At 43.0% G+C, this 15,518-nt stretch overlaps 1 protein-coding gene across 19 annotated transcripts in view; it reads left to right on the top strand.

Moving 5' to 3' along the window:
• EYA4 (EYA transcriptional coactivator and phosphatase 4) overlaps positions 1-15,518 on the top strand; it is a 214,988-nt gene that overhangs the window by 97,463 nt on the left and 102,007 nt on the right. For all 19 annotated transcript variants that reach the window (XM_054023652.1, XM_054023669.1, XM_054023665.1 and 16 more), the window contains one exon: positions 12,393-12,442. In XM_054023652.1, coding sequence (XP_053879627.1) covers positions 12,393-12,442 — 50 coding nt within the window. The remainder of the gene's footprint in view (positions 1-12,392; positions 12,443-15,518) is intronic.

Here is a 15,518-nt window from a genome sequence, read left to right as displayed (position 1 = left end):
AAATTACCACAGCAAGATTTCCCTTTACAGAAGCCATGTTGACTCTTCCCCAACATGTTGTGTTTACCTATGTGTCTGATAATTCTGTTGTTTACTATAGTTTCAACCAATTTGCCTGGCACTGAAGTTAGGCTTACTGCCCTGTAATTGCAAGGATCACCTCTGAGACGTAAAAAAATCAGTGTTACATTAGCTGTCCTCCAGTTATCTGGTATAAAGGGTGATTTTAGTGATAGGTTACATACCATAGTTAGTAGTTCTGCAGTTTCATATTTGAGTTCCTCAGGACTCTTGGGTGAATACCATCTGGTCCTGGTGACTTATTACTGTTTAATTTATCAATTTGTTCCAAAACCTCCTCTATTGATGCTTCAATCTGGGACAGTTCCTCAAATTTGTCACCTAAAAAGAATGGCTCAAATGTGGGACTCTAATCAGTTAGGGTCCCAGCGGGGACTTTCCCTGGGTAGGACATGCCCTGGTCTCCAGGTTTAAAGCCTTGCTCTGACTGCAACAGGCCTATGCCTATTAGTGACCAGCATGATAGCTGTTTGAAGTGCCTGGGGAAATCGCACATTAAAGAGAAGTGTTGCATTTGTAAGAACTTTCATCCCAGGACATTCACTTTAGGGCCCTCCTCATGGAGGTTGGAGCCGGCCTGGCCAGGTGCAACTCCCAGCACTTCGGCCTCAGTGCGCAGCACACCCACGGCACTGGGCTTGTCCCTGCTCCGGGTTCATCCCGGCACTGGTCCCCTTCACCAGTAACTAAGAAGTCTAAGAAGAGGGACCCAACACAGAGCAAGCCAGATCAAGGGGCACTGAGAAAAGGACTCTGCTTGGGCCACCTGCCTACGTCAGAGCCGCAAGGAGGCTCGCCCCGTAAGGGATCCGCCACCGACTCTGGGGAGCGGTAGGGGACCCAGGCTGACAGCACAGTCAACACCCTCTTAGTTCCCGGCGCCCAGAGAGCAACGGACTCTTCTGCCACAGCTGGCACCACGTGTGGTGATGGACCCGGCTAAGGCTCCCTACAAGGACAAGTCAGATGTCAAAGCCTCCCAGAAGGAGAGTGAGTGCTGTTGGTCTCCGGAGCCAAGGCAGAGCCCTATGTCACTGCGCCCTCAGTGTCCACGTCAGCCCAGATCACCGGTTCACTGCTACAGGTCGTTGGCACTGTGTTCCCGGTCTCTGCCCTCTCACCTGGCCTCACCTAGAATGAGGCAGCGGTCGTCTTACAGCTGGCAACGGTCGACTTCGCACAGACTGTCACCGTCACCAAAACTTTGGGGACACTCCCCAGCTCGGCACTGTTCCCCCTACAGTAACTCCTCACTTAAAGTCATCCTGGTTAACGTTGTTTCATTGTTACGTTGCTGAGCAATTAGGGAACATGCTCATTTAAAGTTGTGCAATGCTCCACTCTTACGTTGTTTGGCTGCCTGCTTTCTCCACAGCTGGCAGCCTCCCTATGCCCCCCCGTCCCCACAGTGCCTCCCGCCCACTGGCAGACCCTGGGGATCAGCGCCTTCCCCCTCCTGCCCAGAGCAATCAGCTGGCTTGCGGCATTCGAGGCAGGGGAGGGAGGGGGAGCCTGCGCTCCGAGTCCTCGCTCCTCCTCCTGCCTCCAATGCAACAAGCCAGCTAATTGCCCCGGGCGGGAAGGGGGAGGATGGGGAAACCTGCGCACCAAGTCCTCCCCCCTCCCTCCTTCCTGGAGCAATCAGCTGGCTTGCGGCGTTTAGAAAGGAGGGGAGGGAGGGGGGAGGAGCGAGGACGCAGGGTCCAAAATAAAGGGGGAGGAGGTGGGGGGGGGAAGAGGCAGGTCAAGGATGGGGGCTTGGGGAAGGGGGGGAGTGGGCGGGCTGAGGGTTGAGGGCCCCCCCCCCCCCCCGCCCGTGGTGCTTGCAGAGTAGGGGAAGCTGCCGCTGCTGCGCAACATGCTTCTCCTAGCCTACAGCACCTTCAGCCTCCTTGCCTGCCTCATCTCCAGTGCCACTGGGCTGCGCCTGTGTAGGGTAAGGCAGTAAACACACAGCACGTACACATGACCCCCCTCCCCAGCGATTCACTGTTGCTTTATGGCCCAACGGCCCTGCTCGGGAATAGGGCTCTACACCAAGTGCTTGCGAGGCACAGCAGAGGCCCTGCCTTGTCGTTTTGCTACAGAATAAATAATGTTTTATCTGCTCCTCTCCCTTTGCTGGAGACAGGTAAGAACACAGGGGGCAGCAGCCCGCCCAAAGCAAGTTACAGGAATAGCGTTCCAGCACCTGCTTCACTGTAACAAGGGGGAGAAGCGGGGTAGAGATGCACAGAACCTGACCCTGCTCCCATGAAAGTCTGTGAAATGCACAGGAGCTTTGTCATTCACTTTAATGCCAGCTGCATCTCTCTGCCCCTGCATGCACACAGCAGGGAGGGGCGCAGCCCTGCAGCAAATGTTATTTTCCTCCTCTTACTACATTGGCTGCAATGCTGCCCGGGTGCTGAGTGCATGGTTACTAGAGGAGATACAGCAGGACCATTTTTCCAGGGCACCCTGGAAGAGAGGCCTTTGGTCCTCCAGCAGGGCTCCTGTGAAAGTCAGAACCTGCAAGAAAGTGCTCATCCTGCTGCAACTTAAAAATATTCCCCGACTATCGCAAGAAAATAATTGAGGAAGGTGGCTATTCCCCTAAACAAGTCATCAATGTCGATGAAACGGGACTGTACTGGAAAAGGATGCCTGAGTGGACTTACATTTCCCGAGAGGAGAAGACAGCACCCGGATTTAAAGCAGCTAAAGACCGTCTAACCTTGCTTTTGGGTGGTAATGCTGCCGGAGACAGGAAGATGAAACCACTGACTGTGTACCAATCTGAAACACCACGCGCTCTCAAGGGATTTTCAAAGGAACACCTTCCAGTCATTTGGAGATCCAATAAGAAGGCCTGGATAACTGGAGCTATTTTTTCAGAATGGCTGAATCTCTATGCCATCCCTGCATGGAAGGAATACTGTGCCAAGGAAAATCTTGATTTCAAGATTTTATTGCTTATTGATAATGTACCGGCTTATCCAATCAACCTGGATGACCTGTGCGAAAACGTCAAAGTTATCTTTCTGCCACCTAACACCACATCACTCATCCAACCCATGGACCCATCACTGCATTTAAGGCATATTTACGCCGTACTTTCGACCAGCTCATCAGACGCACTGATGGGGAAGGCAAACCTAAGATTCAGCAATTTTGGTGTGATTACAACATCCTGAAGTGCATCAATAACATCAGTGAGTCCTGGGCTGAAGTTACTCAGGCATGTATGAATGGTGTGCGGGGGAAGTTGTGGCCTGAATGTGTCAATGACTTAAAAGGATTTAAAGATGTTGTCCCCACTATGAAGAAAGATATCCTCAGCTTGGCCAAGAAAGCAGGTTTTGATAAGATGGAAGAAGCCAACGTTACACAACTTCTGCAATCACACGGAGAAGAGCTAACCAATGAAGATCTGATGCAACTAGAGGTGACGAGAGCAATGGAAGAAGAGGGCTAAGAAGTAGAAGAACCAACCCATCGAAATTTGACTGCCAAACGTCTTTCTGAAGCTTTCCAAATGATTGAAGCTGGCTTGCAAATCCTGAGTGATGACTATCCTGACAACGAACGCAGCTCCAAAGTGATTAGGGAAGTTGGTCATCTAATGACTTGCTATAAAGAAATTTACCAAGGGGGGGGGGGGGAAAGGAAAGTAAAACAACAATCTCTAGATGTGTTTTTTTGAGTTCAGGAAGCTCAGAAAGAGGAGCAGCCGGAAAATCCACCCTCTTCCACTCTGACTTCACCACCTCAACCAAGCTTCATACTCAGCAATGATGATTGTAGTATTAAATTGCTTGCTTAAAATTGTTTTAAATGTATATAATGCCTTTTGTCTGGCAAAAAAAAAATTCCCTGGAACCTAACTCCCCCTGTTTATATTAATTCTTATGGGGAAATTGGATTAGCTTAACATCGTTTCACTTAAAGTCGCATTTTTCAGGAACATAACTACAATGTTAAGTGAGGAGTTACTCCTGGTCACCCAAGGAAGGAGACTTCTCTGGCACTGAGAGGGAGTTCAGCTCCTCGCCGAGACAGCACTGTCACTACTGGACTCTGGAGGGTGCAGCTGCCATGGCAATACTGACCTGGCAGCAGGGCCAGTGGCCAGCACAATGCCCTTATTGGAATACCTGGAGCATACCCGTTATGCTGGTCTCACCAGTCCTTGGTCGCTGCACCAGAGAAGCCCCAGTTGGCACCGGCTATTTCCTGATTCCAAAGGCAAAATGGGGCCTACGTTCCATTCTGGACCTGTGACAACTCAAAAAGTTGAAGTTTCGCATGGTATCCCTGGCCTCCATCATTCCCTCCCTGGATTCGGGAGACTGGAATGCTGCTCTTGACTTGAAAGATGCTTATTTTCATATCTCTATCTTCCAAGGACACACTGTTCCTCCGCTTTATGGTGGGCCAGCGCCATTTCCAGTTCACCATGCTTTTCTTTGGCCTCTCCTTGGCCCCGTGGGACTCTACAAAATGCATGGCCCCAGTAGCCACTTAATTGAGACATCGGGGGGTCCAAGTCTATCTTATCTCGATGATTGGCTCATCAAGGGGAGATCGCAGGACCACGTGCCGAGAGCCTTGATCTGGTGTGGTCCACATGCCGTGACCTGGGCCTGTTAGTGAGCGAGCATAAGTCAACCCTCGTACCAGTGCAATGGATAGAGTTTATCGGGGCAGTTCTCGATTCCACACGGGCCAGGGCATTCCTTTCGGAGTCCTATTTCCAAGCCATGTTGGATGTAATCTCACGCGTGAAGGGTCATCCACTCACCACTGCCTGCACTTGTCTAAGGCTGCTAGACCACATGGCTGCTTGTACTTATGTGGTCCATCATGCCCAGCTCCACCCCTAGCTGTTGCAGGCATGGTTGGTGTCGATCTGCATCCCCAACAGGCATGACCTGGACCTGGTAATCAAGGTGCCAGACCACATCCAGGTGTCACTGGCATGGTGTCCAGACCTTGCATTGCTGGTGCAGGGAGTCCCCTTTGCGGCCCTGTCCCCGTCACTGATTCTCGTGTCCGAAACCTCGGACCTAGCTGGGGAGCCCACCTGGGCGAGCTCGGTACACAGGGCCGCTGGTCGGGGATTGACCGCTCCCTCCACATAAATGTCAGGGAGTTCAGGGCGGTCTGCCTGGCCTGCCAGGCTTTTTGGCCCCAGTTGCAAGGCATTACCGGTAATTGATTTATAATATGGTAGTGCATAGAGGCCCCTACCAAAATTAAGGCCCCATTTTGGGTATCCGACTTGAAACACCTAAGCCCTCATTTTCCAGAGTACTTAGCATTGTTATACCACTTCATATGTTTGAAATATAGCCCCCAATTGACTTTCAGTTGTGGCTGTGAGCACTCCATGCTTCTGCAAATCTAGCTCCAGGCACCTCACTTTGAGCATTCAGAAAATGAGGTACACAACAATTAGTGGCCAACTGTTAACATTTTGCTTTAAGTGAATTGCTCAGTATCCCATAGAAACTGTGACAGAGACGAGGATAAAATGAAATTATCCTGGGCAGCTTTCATCTGCAAAGGCCATTCTTTCTGTTCCTGCAGTCCCCTGCTCCATTCTTTACATACCTCCTAGTTCTGCAAGAAATGAGCTTACCAGTAATTCATTATACGACCTTTATTCTTTCCCATAATTTGGTTCATCCTGTGCACTGAATGAGACAGCAATTCTCTGGAAAAAATAGTATGTGATCATATATTTAAAGACTGTAGGATACAGGCAATCTTAATTCTGGTATTTCCAACATTTTGAGTGTTTGACTTTGCAACCTTAAATGTTGTTTTAAGATATTTTTTTAATGTACTTTCCTAATTGAAACGAAAAACTCACCAAAAAAAATAAAACTTTGAGACAACAGATATTCTGTCATGTATTGACCCCCAACTTGAGGCATCAACAGGATTGGGTGATTTAGATCTACAGCAAACACCACTACCAGTTGATGTAACAAAATAACTGATAGCAATAGTAGCCCATGACCAGCCACTTGTGGGGATCAGCCACTGGGGGGAGCATGAGACACATACTTTGCCAGTCTCAGATACTGCAGGCAGCAGAGAAGTATAGAGACTCAGGACTCCTGGGTTCAGTTCCAGGTTTTGAAGAAGAGTGTTCGCTAGTGGTTGTGTCCCAGCCTACTCCCATCCCCCTCTCCTCCTATCTACTCCCACCCCGATCAGGTGTAGGAAAAAAATCAAATAAATCAGATATTTTAAAATTTAACTATAAAGTTCATCTTAAAAAATAAACTTATATACAATTAAATTTGAAATTAACAGCCTATGTTAGGGCCTACATTTATAATCTATTAAAAATATTTACATTAAATGCAAAAAAAAAATTAAGTTTTATATATTTGCTCCCAAGTTTTAAAGAAAGTCAAACCACTGACCTGGTGAAAATCCCTTGCTAATAATCTGAAACCAGAATTTATTACAGTGCTAAACCCGCTGTTCTGAGCAGTAGCCTGTTCTCTAGTTACAGAGAGAATATGTTCTTCATTTTAGTTTATTCTGTTAATTCAGTTCAAAGACTAGTTCATTCAAAGTTTAAGAAGCCAATTGGGAGTCAAAAAAGCAGAAAAGCTTGTCTTCCTATGAAAAAAAATTGGGTGTGAGAGGATGAGCTCTACTAGGTCTAAAACCTTGAAGAACATGGTGACTAGAAGAACTCACTTCAGTTCAGTAACTACAGATAATATTTCTTTTGTTTAATAAATCAGTTAGTTTTGATAAACTTTTTTCCTTATGCATCCAGCACATTTAAGTAGTTTTATTTATTAAAAAATAATAGAATGCCGTTTTGTGCATTTTTAATTAAATTTCCATCCAAATAGAGCTTGATATAAATCACAAATTAATTAATTGCCATCTAGTAAATAAATGCATCAGTCACCATTTTCTACCATAATAAAAATGTAAAAATTAAGAATCTGAATAAATGTAAGTTAACCTGTACAGTTGCTCAAATAAATATGTATAGATAGTGTATCCTCAGGTTAGCAAAAAGAAGCACCAAATTCAGTGTAAATACTATATTTAGTTGAAAATCAACATGTTTTAATGGTTACTAGCCACTGAGAATCATCGTTTTATATGAAAATAACTAAGAAGTACAAATGCAAAACGAGATTAAAATTGATTATTTAAATCAAGGTTTCCTGCTTGCTGTGTTAAATGATGATGAAAATACTGGGATTTAAATCAATCCACCCTGCCCCCCTTTTCCTGCCACCACCACCCTTCTGCTCCTTCCCAGCCACCTAGCTCCTGTCCCCTCCTCCTCTGCTCCTATCCAAACACACACCCCATCTTCCCAGCTCCTGTCCCCCTCCCTATTCCCCTATCCATTTGCCAGCCCCTGACTACTGCTCCTTCCCCTTCTGCTCCTATCTTCCCCCATTCTCCCAACTACTGGCTCCCTCTCGGTCTGCACCTATATACCCCTTTTTTTCCTGCCCTCTAGCGCCCGCAACCCTCTCTTCCTCTCTGTTCCTATTTTCCCTGTTTCCCCTTCCCCCCAATTCTCAGCTCCCTCCATCTGAGTCAAGCTGATTTCTCCTCTTCTTCCATGCCTCCTGAATTCATATAAGGGAAGATTTGAGAGAGAGAGAGAGAGAGTGTGTCTCCCTGCTTTCAGTCCCTGTGCTTGGCATCACCAGGAGGAGGAATTATAGGGAAAGTTCTGCTCAGCCCCTGCAACTTTGGGGTGAAACATGATCAGTGCAGGTGGAATCTTCAGAGAATTTAACTGCCAGACTCTAATAAGTCTCTGCTGACCATTTGCAAAGTAAATTTTTTCAGAGGCTTATAACTTGAGCAATTTTGCACAGGTTTTCACAGGAATGGCAAAAGGCCCAGCCCATCACTGGCACCAGAGCAAGCCCCCTGCCAAATTTCATGTACCTGCTCCAAAGCATGGAGACTCTATACCAGTAGTGGGCACCTGTGGCCCACGGGCCGCACGCGCCTGTCAGGGTAATCCACTGGCAGGCCGCAAGACAGTTTGTTTATGTTGACCATCCACAGGCAACAATATTTTCCCAAATCTCATGTTTAAAACTAGCTGGACCATTTTAATTCAGACTTGCTAAAACGTCAGCCTGAAGCAGACACACAGCTGTGACAGACCCAGACCAGTGGGGTACAGGAGTCTGGTAGAGGGCAAATATACTGGTCACTGGATGAGTAGTTTTCTGTTCCCTGAGTGACCAGAGCAGGGGCTGCACTAGAGTAATCAGGAACCTGCTAGAACCAGTTAAGGCAGGCAGGCTAATTAGGACACCTGGAGCCAATTAAGAAGCTGCTAGAATCAATTAAGGCAGGCTAATCAGGGCACCTGAGTTTTAAAAAGGAGCTCACTTCAGTTTGTGGGGGGAGTGTGAGGAGCTGGGAGCAAGAGGTGCAAGGAGCTGAGAGGATGTGGATGTGCTGCTGGAGGACTGAGGAGCACAAGCGTTATCAGACACCAGGAGGAAGGTCCTGTGGTGAGAATAAGTAAGGTGTTTGGAGGAGGCCATGGGGAAGAAGCCCAGGGAGTTGTAGCTGTGATGCAGCTGTTACAGGAGGCACTATAGACAGCTGCAGTCCACAGGGCCCTGGGCTGGAACCCAGAGTAGAGGGTGGGCCCGGGTTCCCCCCAAACCTCCCAATTGACTTAGACTGTGGGTTCTTCCAGAGGGGAAGGTCTCTGGGCTGTTCCCCAACCCACATGGTGAAACTCTGAGGCAAGAAAATCCACCAATAAGCACAGGACCCACCAAGATAGAGGAGGAACTTTGTCACACAGCATGGAAACATTTATCGCAAATAGTTAGTTTGGCAAAGGTATAACAGCTAAAAACAGGGTCTTATAATTCCAAATATTGACTTTATAGTTGTATTTGACTCAGATAGTGAGAACTGCACATGTATTTTTTCTTTTAATAGAAAAAACAGTAACAAAACAAAAGTCATCTTCTTAATGCATATAAATACTCATGTGCAGTTTAATAGATATTGGGTATTATGAAAACAACAGAAAAGCTAATTAACAAAGAAAAACCAGAAAGAACAAAGAAACAGATATCTGTAGTCTTTGATAATCAGTTTTTACAATAATCACTCTATTCACCTCAAAATGTAAAATATTTTTTATGGCTAGCAAAGTGCATTTTACTGTACTGTTGGGATAGTTGTAGAGAAGAAATTGTGTTCGTTCCTTGTAACCACTTGAAAGAGCATCCCTTACACACACCTTTCATAAGAAATAACTTTTCTATTTATTATTTTTTTTTTTCCTCAGGAGGAGAGCCCTTAGTTAGATGCACAATCTAGATTACATGAGATCCCAGAGGTAAAGGCAAGTGTACAGTGCAGTATGAGTATACATTTCCTCACACATCAGTCATGGATGTACCATGTATACCACCATCTATACTAGTTCAAAAACTTAAACTTCATTTAAAATTTCTGTCACTCCTCATTTTGCATTTGTTGAGCACCTGCCACCTTACAGGGTATATATAATACAAGATTGTTTTTATACACCAGTGATGTCTTTTTCTGTCACTCTTTTTATGGTAAATTAGTGTGTTATAGTTTTTAACGTACACTGCAAAGGAATATCACAATATTTTAATGCTTTGAGTTACTCTGTAATATGTGTTTATTGTCTATATCCACAGCACTGAATTCAGATACTCTTAGAGCATAAGTTATTTATCCTTTCACTCCTGTGCAAGTAGTAGTTCTGCCAACCAAAGGACATGATATTGTGTTTACTAGTTCTACTGAGTACAAGTTTAGGAATGCCAATGTGAGTAGTTTAATTGGGAATTTTTTTTTACCAATAAGTTACTAAACTAAGTAAATTAATATTTTGAAATATGCATTCATTTTATATGCAAAGTGGAGGGATCCTTTTCCTACCAAGAAAATTTTATACCTGTTTAGTGAGATACTCTGTTTATGAAAGAAAAGTCTTCCTGTCAAGAAAAAAGATTAGTGACATTTCAGTTTTTTAACTATTTTGAATTTGTCTCTGAAAAAATCTCCTGTAATTTGGATATTTCATGTAATGTATTTGTACATGTACATTGTGGACTTCTACTGCTATCTAGGATAGCTAGGCATCCAATTTTCAACTGGAATTGAAAACAGTACCACGGGACTGGACTGCCAAGAGTCTGGTTAGCGGTGCAGCGGGGCTAAGGCAGACAGCATATCCCTCCGGCTCCTAAGTGCAGGGGTGCCATGGGGATCCACACACTGCCCCTGCCCCGAGCACCGGCTTCGCAGTTCCCATTGGCCATGAATGGGAGTTGTGGGGGCGGAGCCTGTGGGCGAGGGCAGCGTGCAGAGCCCCGTGGCCATCCCTGTGCCTAGGAGCCGGAGAGGGGACATGCTGGCTGCTTCTGGGAGCTGGCTGAGGTAAGCACCGCCCAGAGCCCACACCCCTCATCCCCCTCCCACACTCTGTACCCCTCATTTATGGCCCCACCCTGGAGCCCGCACTCCTAGCCAGAACCCTCACCCTCTCCCACACCCCAACCCCCTTCCCCAGCCCAGAGCCCCCTCCCACACTCTGAACCCCCTCAGCCCCTCCCAGTCCTTGCTTACATTCCTTATCTAATGTTTCTTTAATAAAGAAACAGGCCTTTGCAGTGGTATCGTTATCTGAATGTTTCCAAAGCCCTAACCATCTCATTTTGCTATGCAAGAACTTTCTTCACTTTTTAAGCTGCACAACTACTCTTATTGCAGATTTTCATTGCATTACCTTATTACAAAACCTGTTGCTCTTTTTGCAGTTTGAAAAAAATCCCACATTGAGAATTAAGCAAGATGACTAAGCAGATATTCATGTTTGCTGGAGTGAGATTTATGGCAAAAATAAAACAAAACACATATTGAATCAGATTTTTTTTTAATTTGGTTTTATTTTATTTTTATGATTATTTGTAGCTGGCATCTATTGCAGTAAATGTGCTGTTAAAATTAGCACCAAAAGAAAATTTCCATTATTGCTACTGAACAGTACTCTATACAATTTACATTGTAGGTAGCATGATTATTCTTTAAGATCCAGAAATTACACAAGAGTAAAAATGGCTCTCTAGAGTCATTCTTGTACTTGCCCATCTTTGAGTAGTGTTGCTAGGTATCCATTCAAAGTCTTGAAAGGTGGCATTTTTAAAAGTGCTCAATATTGGCCTACCTCTACTCCCATTGAATTCTGTTGAAGTTTTGCTGTTGACTTTGACGGGAAAAGTTCGGCAGTGTTGAATTGTTTTGAAAATTCAACCCTAACTGTCACAGGCATTCTTTTTAAGACAGTATAACAAAAGGAGGATTTGACAATAGAAGAACCCTTTGATCAAGGTACTGTAATTGTAAATGCTCAGAATTTGAATATTTATTGTTAACAGGGGGAGTATTCAGTAAGTAGAAGTGATACTAAGTAAGCCTGAGTGGCTGTAAATGAATTTAGCTGGTCTTAACTGAAGGAATTTTGATATCGCAACCAAGTCATTAGCTTGAACGTTCAACAAAATGTTTGTCTTACTGAAAGTGCCTGAAATTTAAATTACCAAAAGGTGCAAATTGCACCACTCCAGAGGACCCCAACACCATAAAGGGCCTGGAAAAGAGTAGTTTATATTTTTAATTGGAGGTGGGTTTTTTTCTCCTTTCGCCGGCTAACAGCAGTATATCACAAAGATGGATCTGAAGGTTGAACTAGAGTATATATAATCGTATATTGCGGATATGTATGAAAAATGTGTACATGATATGTAAACTTCATTGGCACATTATGAAAATACATTAAACATATAGTTACTGGATTCAGAAAATGAAAATTAATGTATGAATTATTTAGCTAACACTGCACTTTGCCCCAGAATCTGGTGTTTATTATTGTGAGCTTTAGCAGGAAACAGAAGCAATATCAATTGGGAAAACATTTCTTTACTGAACTGAGAACAGTATGGCTTTCTAGTTTCTAAGTGGGGAACCTGGTTCTTTGGTTTCTTTGTTCCTAGTTAGACTACTCCCAAGCTATTTTAGTTGAACATTTTACATACTAATGGAGTCTAGGGAAGTGCAGTTGGCAGCTGTTCATGGGATAATAATGAAACACACTGTTTAGTACTGCATACTGCTGCTGTAAAATGCGGGAAGTATTTTATAGATATCATGGTGAGCAGAGCTGTATCCACTTTAAGTGATATAAGTGCGTGAACTGTTAGTGAGGAAGTTGTGTTTTCATATGAGAGTAACTGGCAATCATTTTGCTTTTGCAGGTAAAGAAAACGTGCACAGAATCAGATGTTTCAGAGGCTCAGAATTCCAGGTACAGTAACTAAAGTAAATACTTAATGAGAAGAACATGGTGATATGAAGCAATACTGGAGCTATATAGCAAAAGGCATGAGAGATTAGTATTGCAAAGAGTTAATGAGTCTGGCTAGATTACTTTGAAATGTATTTCATCCCAGAGGTGGTATTGTTTTTTGCAGTTACTGATAAGAATTCAGATTGGGAATGGATAGGGGGTGGAGAGAGTTTTGATAGTGTATTAATAGTGATTTATCACCTTCAATTTAGAAGAGAATCACATTTAAAACAATCAATATTGTAGTAAAGTCTCTAGATGAATTATTTTTTTCTTTTCTCATCCCTTTCTGCACCTATGATTGTTGCCATTCATTTAGTATTGCCGTTTACTTTCAGTGCCAGCAGATCAGTTTTTATTTGGGTAAAAATTCTTTTACCATGATTTTTTTTTAAATGTTTACTTGTGCAAAATGTGCTAATGTTCATATGTTGGGAAAATCCCATACACTCCTCAAAGTATGTATTAAAATGCATTGTTTCCTAATTTTATATGTAAGTAGAAAAGGAAATCAATGTAATTTAAATGGGGTCACTATCCCTGTCTATATTTTGGACAAGTGATGCAATAATTACTGCAAATGTGCCATCCAGTATGTACATTATTGGTGGTTATTAAATTCTTAAGACACAGGGCATTGTTTTGCCTAAGATTTGTGGAGTGAAACATTTTATAGGCTGTCGTGCCTTATTTCTGTTTACAAGAGCTATATTTCAATTTCACAGGGAAAAAGAGAGTTTAATCACAAAAAGAAAAACACAGAATAAATCTAAAGAAACACAAAAAAGCTAAGAAATTAAAAATGACTGAAACTTTACTATGCTTATGTCTGGGTATTGCAGCTTTAAAGTATGCAAGACCTCTGACTGGTTGGGACACAATAATACTTATGGACAATAGAATAGTTGTGAATAGTCCTGTATAGTATGTCAGAATTTCTTTGATTTGCTTTTCACATTATTCAGTTGCACATGCACAGCTTTCATTGGGTTTAGTAGGAGTTGTACTCATAATTGAGCACAGACTATGAGGCCTGATCTTACTTCCATTGAAGTCCATGGGAATTTTGCTATGGACTTCAATGGGAGCTGGTTTGAACCTTTGATCCTTATTTAATAATAATCTAATATAAATGTTGTCCTCCCCTGCACACCCTGGCCTGGTATTTTTGATTGAAAATTAAGTTTCAGTTTTAAAAACCTCACAGTTCTTTACAAGTACTTTCAGTAGCATTAGGGTCCTGATTCAGCAAAGCGCTTCAGCATGAGTGTAACTTTAAGCATGTGAGTTGTCCCCTGTGGGACTCTAAACATGTGAAAAGTTACGCACATGCTCAAGTGCTTTGCTGGATCAGGGCCTTGTATTGTAACAAGTCTAAGGGCACCCAGTATGCTTTCATAATACTTACTCCATTGTGAACTTTCTGTTGAATGGTCGTTACAATGATTCTTATACTAAATGAAATAAATCTATAGAATATTTTTTTCTCCCAACTGCAAGTGTGACCCACGCTGTGAACGATCAAACTGTAAATCTGGTAAGATTTCATTTACTGAAAAAAGGAAACTTTTGAACAAAAAGTATATATTTTGTATCTCTTTCCCCCCCCCTCTTATTTAAGGAAATGTATTTTAAACCAGATCTAGTTTAAATAAAAGGAAATACTCCTGGCCTGAGAGTTTGTAATGCTGGGTAAATAGCTAGAAGCAAGTTTTTATGCCAGAGTTTGATATATACGATGCAACTGTGGTCTTAGAATGGAATCACTGACAGACCTTTGACAAGAGTGGCACTAGAGGGCACTGCTATAGCCCACAAAGTTTTAAAGCCTGGAGTAAGGTAATTCTTCTCAAATAAATCTTAAGTGAAAACATTGCACATAAAATGAAACATCAGCATAAAAATGAATGCTGGAGACACATTGCCTTACCGAATGGCTGCTGGCTTGGGACTATGGGCCAATATCATTCATTTATTTAGCTAGCTTTATAGTGTGTTGGTTTTGGATTTGAAACTATTACAATAAATGCAGATGGAAAGTGTTTTTACAGTAGGGAAGTAATTAAATTGGGTGTGGGAACTTTGTCAGGAGAATTCTTGGAGTGACATGTGTGTATCAGCAAATTCTTTGTCTTGCTTGGCGTTGGTTCCTCTTTTAGTAAGAAACTTTCAAGATACAGATGTGACTGGTAAATTTGGGCAGAGGGAATCTACTAGCTTATGCAATATATCAGGGCAAAGAATGCCTTACAGAAGTATCCTTCCATATGTGTGATAAAGCTCAATCATCAACAGCAGTCATTTCTCATTTATACAAAATGGTTGTCAAGTTGACAGATGTTTAACAACACACATGTGCAGGAAACTATAGTTAGAAGATTTGCAAGCATGATACATGGAATGATTTTCTCTGAACACATAAATGTGCAAGAAAATGTGCAATAATCTTTAATATCTCAATCACCACACAAATTTTGATCCATCTATTTTCAAGCAGGACATGAGAATTTAGACATGCAAATTCTATGAGAGTTTCCTGGGAGTGAGTGGCTAAATCTCCTATGTCCTGTTCGGAAAGTGCTTTCCTTTATCTCTCCCTTTCTAGATATTTATGTTGCATCCATTGCTGTGGTATCTGGGGATATCCATATTATGAAATTCTTTCCTTTTGTTTTAAAAATCAAATTATCCGTTAGAAGGTTTAATGGCTTCCCAACATAATAAATTCCTATCATTTAATTTTGGATCCACTGTTCTTAAATTGAGAGAGGGTATGACTTGACAAGAGTCATACTGCCAATCAGTGGCAGAGTCAGAAATAGTACATATTAGCACTGATTCCCAGGCCACTGTACTAAACTCCAGATAACATGAACACATAATCAGATTCATCAGTCAGTAACTTTGGAGATGTAGTTCATGGGTGCAGCATATGTAACATGCATCTGCACAGTGTACATTGCACTGCATTTTCTCATGTTCTCAGTTTAATTTACTAAGGGTGTGATATTGAGAGGTGCTGACTACCTTTTCC

This window comes from Malaclemys terrapin, chromosome 3 (assembly GCF_027887155.1).
Source record: "Malaclemys terrapin pileata isolate rMalTer1 chromosome 3, rMalTer1.hap1, whole genome shotgun sequence".
Classification (NCBI taxonomy): Eukaryota; Metazoa; Chordata; order Testudines; family Emydidae; genus Malaclemys; species Malaclemys terrapin.
The sequence above is the reverse complement of the archived record's forward strand: the minus strand, read 5'-3'. Positions and strand labels throughout refer to the sequence as shown.